Here is a 13,372-nt window from a genome sequence, read left to right as displayed (position 1 = left end):
AGGATCACCCCTCCCCCCCTGTCCTCGGGATCACCCCTCCCCCCCCCCTGTCCTCAGGATCACACCTCCCCCCCCTGTCCTCGGGATCACCCCTCCCCCCCCTGTCCTCGGGATCACCCCTCCCCCCCCTGTCCTCGGGATCACACCTCCCCCCCCTGTCCTCGGGATCACCCCTCCCCCCCCTGGTTGTCCCTGTTTCCCTGTATCATCTAACCCTTTCCTCCCCAGCCTGCCTGTCCCTGGCCACGCCCCTTTCATTCATTGGACTCAGTTCTTCCAATCATGGAGGCTCAGCATCACCTGTGGGCGTTACCTAGCAACGTGCCAGCCACTCCCACCAGCCATGATCTGCCTGCATTGCCTAGAGAAGCACAGAGAGCCAGTGATGACATGATTAGGAGTAAAGAGGAAGAATGTAATGGGGGGAGGGGGGGAATCAGACTACAATGCATCTCTATAGTATAGACCCGGAGAGGGGACACCAATAACAGGGAGACACACATCATATGGGGGGGGGAGGGGAACTACAGACACCGCACACACCCGGGACATCTCTCCTCACCTCCTCGGATGCCTCCACCAAGATGGCGGCGGTAACGGTCTGACTTACCCCGCCCCCTTCACTCACAGGAACCATAGAGTGCACTCAGAGATAGAGCGGCCCTGTACAGGCATGTGGCCACGCCCTCCCAAGCTTTCAAACCTTCGGTCCCGCCCCCTTCTCGGTTTCCCAGGCGGCGGATACGCCCATTATTGCTCACGGAGACCACGCCCTCTCTTTCTCTCTCACGGAGGGCCCGGCGCGGGGCATTATGGGAGAGCTACACCCAACATGGCAGCTGAGAGGAGAGGAGGGGGGCAGCCGGGCCTGAGAGAGGAGAGGAACGACTGTCACTGGGGTGAGTGTCACACTATTATCTGTCCCCCCTCCTCATAGTGTCTGCTTTCTATGTGTCCCTCTGATATCTGTCCCCCCATTGTCATTACTGAGTGTCACACTATTACCTGTCCCCCCTCCTCCCTACAGTGTCTGCTCTGTATGTGTAACAGTTATATCTGTCCCCTCATTATCATTACTGAGTGTCACACTATTATCTGTCCCCCCTCCTCCCCACAGTGTCTGCTCTCTATGTGTTACACTGATATCTGTCCCCCCATTATCATTCCTGAGTGTTACACTGATATCTGTCCCCTCATTATCATTACTGAGTGTTACACTGATATCTGTCCCCTCATTATCATTACTGAGTGTTACACTGATATCTGTCCCCTCATTATCATTCCTGAGTGTTACACTGATATCTGTCCCCCCATTATCATTCCTGAGTGTTACACTGATATCTGTCCCCCCATTATCATTACTGGGTGTTACACTGATATCTGTCCCCTCATTATCATTACTGAGTGTTACACTGATATCTGTCCCCCCATTATCATTACTGAGTGTTACACTGATATCTGTCCCCCCATTATCATTCCTGAGTGTTACACTGATATCTGTCCCCTCATTATCATTACTGGGTGTTACACTGATATCTGTCCCCCCATTGTCATTACTGAGTGTTACACTGATATCTGTCCCCCCATTATCATTACTGAGTGTTACACTGATATCTGTCCCCCCATTATATTACTGGGTGTTACACTGATATCTGTCCCCCCATTATCATTACTGAGTGTTACACTGATATCTGTCCCCTCATTATCATTCCTGAGTGTTACACTGATATCTGTCCCCTCATTATCATTACTGAGTGTCACACTGATATCTGTCCCCTCATTATCATTACTGAGTGTTACACTGATATCTGTCCCCTCATTATCATTACTGAGTGTTACACTGATATCTGTCCCCTCATTATCATTCCTGAGTGTTACACTGATATCTGTCCCCCCATTATCATTACTGAGTGTTACACTGATATCTGTCCCCCCATTATCATTACTGAGTGTTACACTGATATCTGTCCCCTCATTATCATTACTGAGTGTTACACTGATATCTGTCCCCTCATTATCATTACTGAGTGTTACACTGATATCTGTCCCCCCATTATCATTACTGAGTGTTACACTGATATCTGTCCCCCCATTATCATTACTGAGTGTTACACTGATATCTGTCCCCCCATTGTCATTACTGAGTGTTACACTGATATCTGTCCCCTCATTATCATTACTGAGTGTTACACTGATATCTGTCCCCTCATTATCATTACTGAGTGTTACACTGATATCTGTCCCCTCATTATCATTACTGAGTGTTACACTGATATCTGTCCCCCCTTTATCATTACTGAGTGTTACACTGATATCTGTCCCCTCATTATCATTACTGAGTGTTACACTGATATCTGTCCCCTCATTATCATTACTGAGTGTTACACTGATATCTGTCCCCTCATTATCATTACTGAGTGTTACACTGATATCTGTCCCCCCATTATCATTACTGAGTGTTACACTGATATCTGTCCCCTCATTATCATTACTGAGTGTTACACTGATATCTGTCCCCCCATTATCATTACTGAGTGTTACACTGATATCTGTCCCCTCATTATCATTACTGAGTGTTACACTGATATCTGTCCCCTCATTATCATTACTGAGTGTTACACTGATATCTGTCCCCTCATTATCATTACTGAGTGTTACACTGATATCTGTCCCCCCATTATCATTACTGAGTGTTACACTGATATCTGTCCCCCCATTATCATTACTGGGTGTTACACTGATATCTGTCCCCCCATTATCATTACTGAGTGTTACACTGATATCTGTCCCCCCATTATCATTACTGAGTGTTACACTGATATCTGTCCCCTCATTATCATTACTGAGTGTTACACTGATATCTGTCCCCTCATTATCATTACTGAGTGTTACACTGATATCTGTCCCCCCATTATCATTACTGATTGTTACACTGATATCTGTCCTCTCATTATCATTACTGAGTGTTACACTGATATCTGTCCCCCCATTATCATTACTGGGTGTTACACTGATATCTGTCCCCCCATTATCATTACTGAGTGTTACACTGATATCTGTCCCCTCATTATCATTACTGAGTGTTACACTGATATCTGTCCCCTCATTATCATTACTGAGTGTTACACTGATATCTGTCCCCCCATTATCATTACTGAGTGTTACACTGATATCTGTCCCCTCATTATCATTCCTGAGTGTTACACTGATATCTGTCCCCTCATTATCATTACTGAGTGTTACACTGATATCTGTCCCCTCATTATCATTACTGAGTGTTACACTGATATCTGTCCCCTCATTATCATTACTGAGTGTTACACTGATATCTGTCCCCTCATTATCATTACTGAGTGTTACACTGATATCTGTCCCCCCATTATCATTACTGAGTGTTACACTGATATCTGTCCCCTCATTATCATTACTGAGTGTTACACTGATATCTGTCCCCTCATTATCATTACTGAGTGTTACACTGATATCTGTCCCCCCTTTATCATTACTGAGTGTTACACTGATATCTGTCCCCCCTTTATCATTACTGAGTGTTACACTGATATCTGTCCCCTCATTATCATTACTGAGTGTTACACTGATATCTGTCCCCTCATTATCATTACTGAGTGTTACACTGATATCTGTCCCCTCATTATCATTACTGAGTGTTACACTGATATCTGTCCCCTCATTATCATTCCTGAGTGTTACACTGATATCTGTCCCCTCATTATCATTACTGAGTGTTACACTGATATCTGTCCCCCCATTATCATTACTGAGTGTTACACTGATATCTGTCCCCCCATTATCATTACTGAGTGTTACACTGATATCTGTCCCCTCATTATCATTCCTGAGTGTTACACTGATATCTGTCCCCTCATTATCATTACTGAGTGTTACACTGATATCTGTCCCCTCATTATCATTACTGAGTGTTACACTGATATCTGTCCCCCCATTATCATTACTGGGTGTTACACTGATATCTGTCCCCTCATTATCATTACTGAGTGTTACACTGATATCTGTCCCCCATTATCATTACTGAGTGTTACACTGATATCTGTCCCCCCTTTATCATTACTGAGTGTTACACTGATATCTGTCCCCCCTTTATCATTACTGAGTGTTACACTGATATCTGTCCCCCCTTTATCATTACTGAGTGTTACACTGATATCTGTCCCCCCTTTATCATTACTGAGTGTTACACTGATATCTGTCCCCTCATTATCATTACTGAGTGTTACACTGATATCTGTCCCCTCATTATCATTACTGAGTGTTACACTGATATCTGTCCCCTCATTATCATTACTGAGTGTTACACTGATATCTGTCCCCTCATTATCATTCCTGAGTGTTACACTGATATCTGTCCCCTCATTATCATTACTGGGTGTTACACTGATATCTGTCCTCTCATTATCATTACTGAGTGTTACACTGATATCTGTCCCCCCATTATCATTACTGAGTGTTACACTGATATCTGTCCCCCCATTATCATTACTGGGTGTTACACTGATATCTGTCCCCCCATTATCATTACTGAGTGTTACACTGATATCTGTCCCCCCATTATCATTACTGAGTGTTACACTGATATCTGTCCCCCCATTATCATTACTGAGTGTTACACTGATATCTGTCCCCCCATTATCATTACTGAGTGTTACACTGATATCTGTCCCCCCATTATCATTACTGAGTGTTACACTGATATCTGTCCCCCCATTGTCATTACTGAGTGTTACACTGATATCTGTCCCCCCTTTATCATTACTGAGTGTTACACTGATATCTGTCCCCCCATTATCATTACTGAGTGTTACACTGATATCTGTCCCCTCATTATCATTACTGAGTGTTACACTGATATCTGTCCCCTCATTACTGAGTGTTACACTGATATCTGTCCCCTCATTATCATTACTGAGTGTTACACTGATATCTGTCCCCCCTTTATCATTACTGAGTGTTACACTGATATCTGTCCCCTCATTATCATTACTGAGTGTTACACTGATATCTGTCCCCTCATTATCATTACTGAGTGTTACACTGATATCTGTCCCCTCATTATCATTACTGAGTGTTACACTGATATCTGTCCCCCCATTATCATTACTGAGTGTTACACTGATATCTGTCCCCTCATTATCATTACTGAGTGTTACACTGATATCTGTCCCCCCATTATCATTACTGAGTGTTACACTGATATCTGTCCCCTCATTATCATTACTGGGTGTTACACTGATATCTGTCCCCCCATTATCATTACTGGGTGTTACACTGATATCTGTCCCCCCATTATCATTACTGAGTGTTACACTGATATCTGTCCCCCCATTATCATTACTGAGTGTTACACTGATATCTGTCCCCTCATTATCATTACTGAGTGTTACACTGATATCTGTCCCCTCATTATCATTCCTGAGTGTTACACTGATATCTGTCCCCTCATTATCATTCCTGAGTGTTACACTGATATCTGTCCCCTCATTATCATTACTGAGTGTTACACTGATATCTGTCCCCCCATTGTCATTACTGAGTGTTACACTGATATCTGTCCCCCCATTGTCATTACTGAGTGTTACACTGATATCTGTCCCCCCATTATCATTACTGAGTGTTACACTGATATCTGTCCCCTCATTATCATTACTGAGTGTTACACTGATATCTGTCCCCTCATTATCATTCCTGAGTGTTACACTGATATCTGTCCCCCCATTATCATTACTGAGTGTTACACTGATATCTGTCCCCTCATTATCATTACTGAGTGTTACACTGATATCTGTCCCCCCATTATCATTACTGAGTGTTACACTGATATCTGTCCCCTCATTATCATTACTGAGTGTTACACTGATATCTGTCCCCCCATTATCATTACTGAGTGTCACACTGATATCTGTCCCCTCATTATCATTCCTGAGTGTTACACTGATATCTGTCCCCCCATTATCATTACTGAGTGTTACACTGATATCTGTCCCCCCATTATCATTACTGAGTGTTACACTGATATCTGTCCTCTCATTATCATTACTGAGTGTTACACTGATATCTGTCCCCTCATTATCATTACTGAGTGTTACACTGATATCTGTCCTCTCATTATCATTACTGAGTGTCACACTGATATCTGTCCTCTCATTATCATTACTGAGTGTTACACTGATATCTGTCCCCCCATTATCATTACTGAGTGTTACACTGATATCTGTCCCCCTATTATCATTACTGAGTGTTACACTGATATCTGTCCCCCTATTATCATTACTGGGTGTTACACTGATATCTGTCCCCCCATTATCATTACTGAGTGTTACACTGATATCTGTCCCCCCATTATCATTACTGAGTGTTACACTGATATCTGTCCCCCTATTATCATTACTGAGTGTTACACTGATATCTGTCCCCTCATTATCATTACTGAGTGTTACACTGATATCTATGTATGGAAGATTCTGCACAAAAAACTGTCTGTGTTTCCCTAATCCTCTTCATACTGTATACGGACATCCAGGCCTCTGATTGGTGGTTTGAGACGGCTCAGACAGTTCTGTCCTCGGCTAAATCTTCCCTTCCTGTCTTCCAGGATCTCTGTGACCAGACGCCAATCATCCTCTGACATCACTTCCTGTCCCAGCCAACTGCCCCGCCCTGTCTGACAGCCCCTCCCACCTGAGGGCGCCACCTTATTCCTGGACACGCCCCCTGTAGCTCCTGGGCTGCAGGCATGTCATTGAATCCCCCAAGACGGGCGACACCGACACCACCCGCCACCTCGCCCGGCTCGTCATCCGCCACCCAGGACCGCAGGAGGAGGAGACTCCGAAGGTGAGAGATGGAAGATGACGGCAAGAAGGGCAAAAAGGTAAGAAGACGGCAGTAATGTATTGGCACCCTGAGCGAGGGCGGTACCTGTATACACTGAGCGTGGGCTGTGCCTGTACACACTGAGCGTGGGCTGTACCTGTATACACTGAGCGTGGGCTGTACCTGTATACACTGAGCGTGGGCTGTGCCTGTATACGCTGAGCGTGGGCTGTGCCTGTATACGCTGAGCGTGGGCTGTGCCTGTATACGCTGAGCGTGGGCTGTGCCCTGTATACGCTGAGCGTGGGCTGTGCCCTGTATACGCTGAGCGTGGGCTGTGCCCTGTATACGCTGAGCGTGGGCTGTGCCCTGTATACGCTGAGCGTGGGCTGTGCCTCTATACGCTGAGCGTGGGCTGTGCCCTCTATACGCTGAGCGTGGGCTGTGCCCTCTATACGCTGAGCGTGGGCTGTGCCCTCTATACGCTGAGCGTGGGCTGTGCCCTCTATACGCTGAGCGTGGGCTATGCCCTCTATACGCTGAGCGTGGGCTGTGCCCTCTATACGCTGAGCGTGGGCTGTGCCCTCTATACGCTGAGCGTGGGCTGTGCCCTCTATACGCTGAGCGTGGGCTGTGCCCTCTATACGCTGAGCGTGGGCTGTGCCCTCTATACGCTGAGCGTGGGCTGTGCCCTCTATACGCTGAGCGTGGGCGGGCCAGGTTAAGTGGTGATACATGCACATAGGACATGCTGTGCGAGTCGGAACATGTACACAGGCCACACTCTGAAAGTGGATACAGCTCTGTGTCCCCGTGCTGACCCGCCGAGGGTGGCCCGTGTCCCCAAATAAGAATGTACTGGGATGGGAGGGTACATGAAGTATCTGTCAAGCTTCACCTACATGTGACATTTCTGTTGTAAAGTGTAACCTCCTATAGGAACTGAATTCTCTACTTCTCTCATTATTATTATTATTATTATTATTATTATTATTATTATTATTATGATATCTATTATATCTTTCTTATTGTCCTGGCATTGACAGCGGGGAGGGGAGGGGGGGGGGGTTATACACAGTTCTGGCTGCTGTAAATCTGCCATTCTGGCTGTAATCTGATGGTTGTAGAGCCCCCCCTCCCTCACCCCGCCATGTTTATCCTGACCGGCATGGCTGCTGTCATCGGGTAGGGAGAGAGGGAGACCGGCAAAGATCTGCGCCCAATACTGTGTGACATTAAAAGAAAAATTAGGACCACCGTTTTATTCTCCAGGGGTCTCTGCTTTCAGAAAATATGTTTTGAGGGGTTTTAAGTAATCTTCAGGCTTTATAAGATTTTTTTTTTTTTAAATGGATGCAAAACTCAAAAACCACCGTGGCTGTGAAAGGGTTAAAGCATGATGGTGTTTTTTTTTTTTTTCCAACTCTTACCTTCCCCCCCAAAAAAAATATGACATCACACCCCCCCAGTGTTTTCTGACATATCACTGCTTGTTTGAATGTTGCTCAGTGTCATTCAGCCTACTTCCTGTGAGCCCAGGGTGTCATGGACACGCCCCCCTGGGACTGCGTCTTCACAGCGTCACCCCCTCATTACAGGACACCGATTTCCTTTACCATTGAACCCCCGGCTCTGCCGATCTCCCCCCGCTCAGTAGGAACCCCCGGCTCTGCCGATTTTTTTTCCCCCGCTCAGTAGGAACCCCCGGCTCTGGCGATGCCTCGCTCAGTAGTATCCCCTGGCTCTGCTGAACCCCTGGTTTGCTGATCCTCCCTTCTCTCTGGTCCCCACTAACTTCCCACTATATTGCTCCCACACTGCCACGACTTGGCCGCGCCATTGCTAGTTTCTCCTGCTCATTGGGAACCCCCGGCTCTGCCGATTCCCCCGCTCAGTTGGAACCCCCGGCTCTGCCGATTCCCCCGCTCAGTTGGAACCCCCGGCTCTGCCGATTCCCCCGCTCAGTTGGAACCCCCGGCTCTGACGATTCCCCCGCTCAGTTGGAACCCCCCCGGCTCTGACGATTCCCCTGCTCATTGGGAACCGCCGGCTCAGCCGATTCCCCCGCTCATTGGGAACCCCCCGGCTCTGCCGATTCCCCCGCTCAGTTGGAACCCCCCGGCTCTGCCGATTCCCCCGCTCAGTTGAAACCCCCGGCTCTGCCGATTCCCCCGCTCAGTTGGAACCCCCCCGGCTCTGACGATTCTCCCGCTCAGTTGGAACCCCCGGCTCTGACGATTCCCCCGCTCAGTTGGAACCCCCGGCTCTGACGATTCCCCCGCTCAGTTGGAACCCCCGGCTCTGACGATTCCCCCGCTCAGTTGGAACCCCCGGCTCTGACGATTCCCCCGCTCAGTTGGAACCCCCGGCTCTGACGATTCCCCCGCTCAGTTGGAACCCCCGGCTCTGACGATTCCCCCGCTCAGTTGGAACCCCCGGCTCTGACGATTCCCCCGCTCAGTTGGAACCCCCGGCTCTGACGATTCCCCCGCTCAGTTGGAACGCCCGGCTCTGACGATTCCCCCGCTCAGTTGGAACGCCCGGCTCTGACGATTCCCCCCCCGCTCAGTTGGAACGCCCGGCTCTGACGATTCCCCCCCCGCTCAGTTGGAACGCCCGGCTCTGACGATTCCCCCGCTCAGTTGGAACGCCCGGCTCTGACGATTCCCCCGCTCAGTTGGAACGCCCGGCTCTGACGATTCCCCCGCTCAGTTGGAACCCCCGGCTCTGACGATTGCCCCGCTCAGTTGGAACCCCCGGCTCTGACGATTGCCCCGCTCAGTTGGAACCCCCGGCTCTGACGATTGCCCCGCTCAGTTGGAACCCCCGGCTCTGACGATTGCCCCGCTCAGTTGGAACCCCCGGCTCTGACGATTCCCCCGCTCAGTGGGAACCCCCCCGGCTCTGCCAAATCCCCCCGTTCAGTGGGAACCCCCCCGGCTCTGCCGATTTTCTCCCCTTCCCCTGAGTAGTCCCATACCGTCTTGCTGTTCCAGGCTGCACAAAAGATGACCAGATCAGTGACATCTGCACCAGTCACTCTCAGAATATATACACATGGACCTGAATTGCTGATGACATCTTTCGCTTGTTGGTTTCCCAGTGCATTCTGGGAGATCTCATACCTGCAATACCTTCAAAGCAAAAGTAACTGAATAAAAGCCTGCCAAATGCTCCAGGTGCTGGGTCAGACTACTACAGGGCTCCTGGGTGGGAGCTGTACTGGGTTGGACCGGTGCAGAGCTCCTTGCTGGGAGCTGCACTGGGTCAGACTACTACAGGGCTCCTGGGTGGGAGCTGTACTGCGTCGGACCGGTGCAGAGCTCCTTGCTGGGAGCTGCACTGGGTCGGACCGTTGCAGAGATCCTTGCTGGGAGCTGTACTGGGTCGGACCGCTGCAGAGCTCCTTGCTGGGAGCTGTACTGGGTCGGACCGCTGCAGAGCTCCTTGCTGGGAGCTGTACTGGGTCGGACAGCTGCAGAGCTCCTTGCTGGGACCTGTACTGGGTCGGACCGGTGCAGAGCTCCTTGCTGGGAGCTGCACTGGGTCGGACCGGTGCAGAGCTCCTTGCTGGGAGCTGCACTGGGTCGGACCGGTGCAGAGCTCCTTGCTGGGAGCTGCACTGGGTCGGACCGGTGCAGAGCTCCTTGCTGGAAGCTGCACTGGGTCGGACCGGTGCAGAGCTCCTTGCTGGGAGCTGCACTGGGTCGGACCGGTGCAGAGCTCCTTGCTGGGAGCTGTACTGGGTCGGACCGGTGCAGAGCTTCTTGCTGGGAGCTGCACTGGGTCGGACCGGTGCAGAGCTCCTTGCTGGGAGCTGCACTGGGTCGGACCGGTGCAGAGCTCCTTGCTGGGAGCTGCACTGGGTCGGACCGGTGCAGAGCTCCTTGCTGGAAGCTGCACTGGGTCGGACCGGTGCAGAGCTCCTTGCTGGGAGCTGCACTGGGTCGGACCGGTGCAGAGCTCCTTGCTGGGAGCTGCACTGGGTCGGACCGGTGCAGAGCTCCTTGCTGGAAGCTGCACTGGGTCGGACCGGTGCAGAGCTCCTTGCTGGGAGCTGCACTGGGTCGGACCGGTGCAGAGCTCCTTGCTGGGAGCTGCACTGGGTCGGACCGGTGCAGAGCTCCTTGCTGGGAGCTGCACTGGGTCGGACCGGTGCAGAGCTTCTTGCTGGGAGCTGCACTGGGTCGGACCGCTGCAGAGCTCCTTGCTGGGAGCTGTACTGGGTCGGACCGCTGCAGAGCTCCTTGCTGGGAGCTGCACTGGGTCGGACCGGTGCAGAGCTCCTTGCTGGGAGCTGTACTGGGTCGGACCGCTGCAGAGCTCCTTGCTGGGACCTGTACTGGGTCAGACTGGTACAGAGCTCCTAGATGGGAGCTGTACTGGGTCAGAGCTCTGTGCACTCAGGTGCAGTTTTCACAAGTCAGGGCCTATACCTTGGCACACAAGTATGGCTGCTTGGCCCCGGTACTCCCATTGTCTGATCCTTGTAGTAGACAGTAAATCATACCGTCGTGGAGCATTGTGAGTCACTGGATGTGATGTGGGTCTCAGTAAATGTCGGTGGTGTTTGCTCTGTGTGATCAGGTGCTGTTCCATGTCTGAGATTTTCCATTAAACATTGCAGCTTCTTGACACGTGTCATCTCCTTCCAACGCAGGTGTCTGATTATAGAAAACAGGAAAGTGGAACATACCGGGCGTTGTCCTCTCATCCTTCTTCACCCGGCCCGGCCCTGTGTGTACGGCCATCCAGACCTCTCAATCAGAGCAGTCTCTCATTTACACACATGGCCAAGTCAATATTTGTTAAAATTACTTCAGGCCACCAGAAGTATAGAAAGTCCTACATTTTAGGTATATTTTAAAGGGTGTTCAAATCTAAAGCAAAATATTGCAGCTTACTGTCCTTACATGTGGCGGCTGCATTTGTTTTCTTTTTTTTTTTTTCATACTTTTTTTTTTTTTCCCCTCTGTGATCCTGCCAGTAGGGTGACAACGCTCACTTACTGTATTGTGTCTGTGGATAAACAGTGTTGTCACCCTAGCAAGGTGAACAAGGGAAGGTGTTGTATGCATACATTACATGTCGGCTTTAAATTGAAGCTATTGCTTTGCCCTAATGAGGTTTTAGGTCAGTGGTGGTCAACTTTCTTGGCTTCAAATGTGTCCCTTCACCAAAGGGCAGTACATAAAATTCAGTGAAATATGTAACCGAGATAGCAGACACACAACAGAGTATAGCCAAAGACTATGGGCATGATACAGCAGATGGTCAGAGACTATGGGCATGATACAGGAGATGGTCAGAGACTATGGGCAAGATACAGGAGATGGTCAGAGACTATGGGCAAGATACAGGAGATGGTCAGAGACTATGGGCAAGATACAGGAGATGGTCAGAGACTATGGGCATGATACAGGAGATGGTCAGAGACTATGGGCATGATACAGGAGATGGTCAGAGACTATGGGCATGATACAGGAGATGGTCAGAGGCTATGGGCATGATACAGGAAATGGTCAGAGGCTATGGGCATGATACAGGAAATGGTCAGAGGCTATGGGCATGATACAGGAGATGGTCAGAGGCTATGGGCATGATACAGGAGATGGTCAGAGGCTATGGGCATGATACAGGAGATGGTCAGAGACTATGGGCATGATACAGGAGATGGTCAGAGACTATGGGCATGATACAGCAGATGGTCAGAGGCTGTCGACATGATACAGGAGATGGTCAGAGGCTATGGGCATGATACAGGAGATGGTCAGAGACTATGGGCATGATACAGGAGATGGTCAGAGGCTATGGGCATGATACAGGAGATGGTCAGAGGCTATGGGCATGATACAGGAGATGGTCAGAGGCTATGGGCATGATACAGGAGATGGTCAGAGACTATGGGCATGATACAGGAGATGGTCAGAGACTATGGGCATGAATACAGGAGATGGTCAGAGACTATGGGCATGATACAGCAGATGGTCAGAGGCTGTCGACATGATACAGGAGATGGTCAGAGACTGTGGACATGATACAGGAGATGGTCAGAGACTATGGGGTTTGAATTGAACATGTTGCTTTGCCCTAATGAGGTTTTAGGTCAGTGGTGGTCAACTTTCTTGGCTTCAAATGTGTCCCTTCACCAAAGGGCGGTACATAAAATTCTGTGAAATGCGTGATCGAGACAGCAGACACACAACAGAGTATAGCCAAAGACTATGGGCATGATACAGGAGATGGTCAGAGACACTGGACATGATGCAGCAGATGGTCAGAGGCTGCAGACATGATACAAGAGATGGTCAGAGACTGCGGACGTAGTACAGGAGAAGGTCAGAGACTGCGGACATGATACAAGAGGTTGGAAATGCTGGACACGATACAGGAGGTGGTCGAAGGCTGCAGACATGTTTCATGGGACTGCTAGAAATGACTGCTATACCATGGCAATAGGATAGGGAAACCCAGATTATTGCCTGCAGGGGCCCCCCGAAGGCTGCACAAAAAAAGTACCAAA

At 49.5% G+C, this 13,372-nt stretch overlaps 1 protein-coding gene across 2 annotated transcripts in view; it reads left to right on the top strand.

Moving 5' to 3' along the window:
• Positions 1 to 559: 559 nt before the first annotated feature.
• Positions 560 to 13,372, top strand: part of CCM2 (CCM2 scaffold protein) — a 57,010-nt gene continuing 44,197 nt past the window's right edge. For both annotated transcript variants that reach the window (XM_082259236.1, XM_082259235.1), the window contains exons 1-2: positions 560 to 899; positions 6,629 to 6,907. In XM_082259236.1, the coding sequence (XP_082115362.1) occupies positions 6,878 to 6,907 (30 nt within the window). In that variant the 5' untranslated portion in view covers positions 560 to 899; positions 6,629 to 6,877. The remainder of the gene's footprint in view (positions 900 to 6,628; positions 6,908 to 13,372) is intronic.

This window comes from Pelophylax lessonae (genome assembly GCF_965119305.1).
Source record: "Pelophylax lessonae genome assembly, chromosome: 5".
Taxonomy (NCBI): Eukaryota; Metazoa; Chordata; class Amphibia; order Anura; family Ranidae; genus Pelophylax; species Pelophylax lessonae.
The sequence above is the reverse complement of the archived record's forward strand: the minus strand, read 5'-3'. Positions and strand labels throughout refer to the sequence as shown.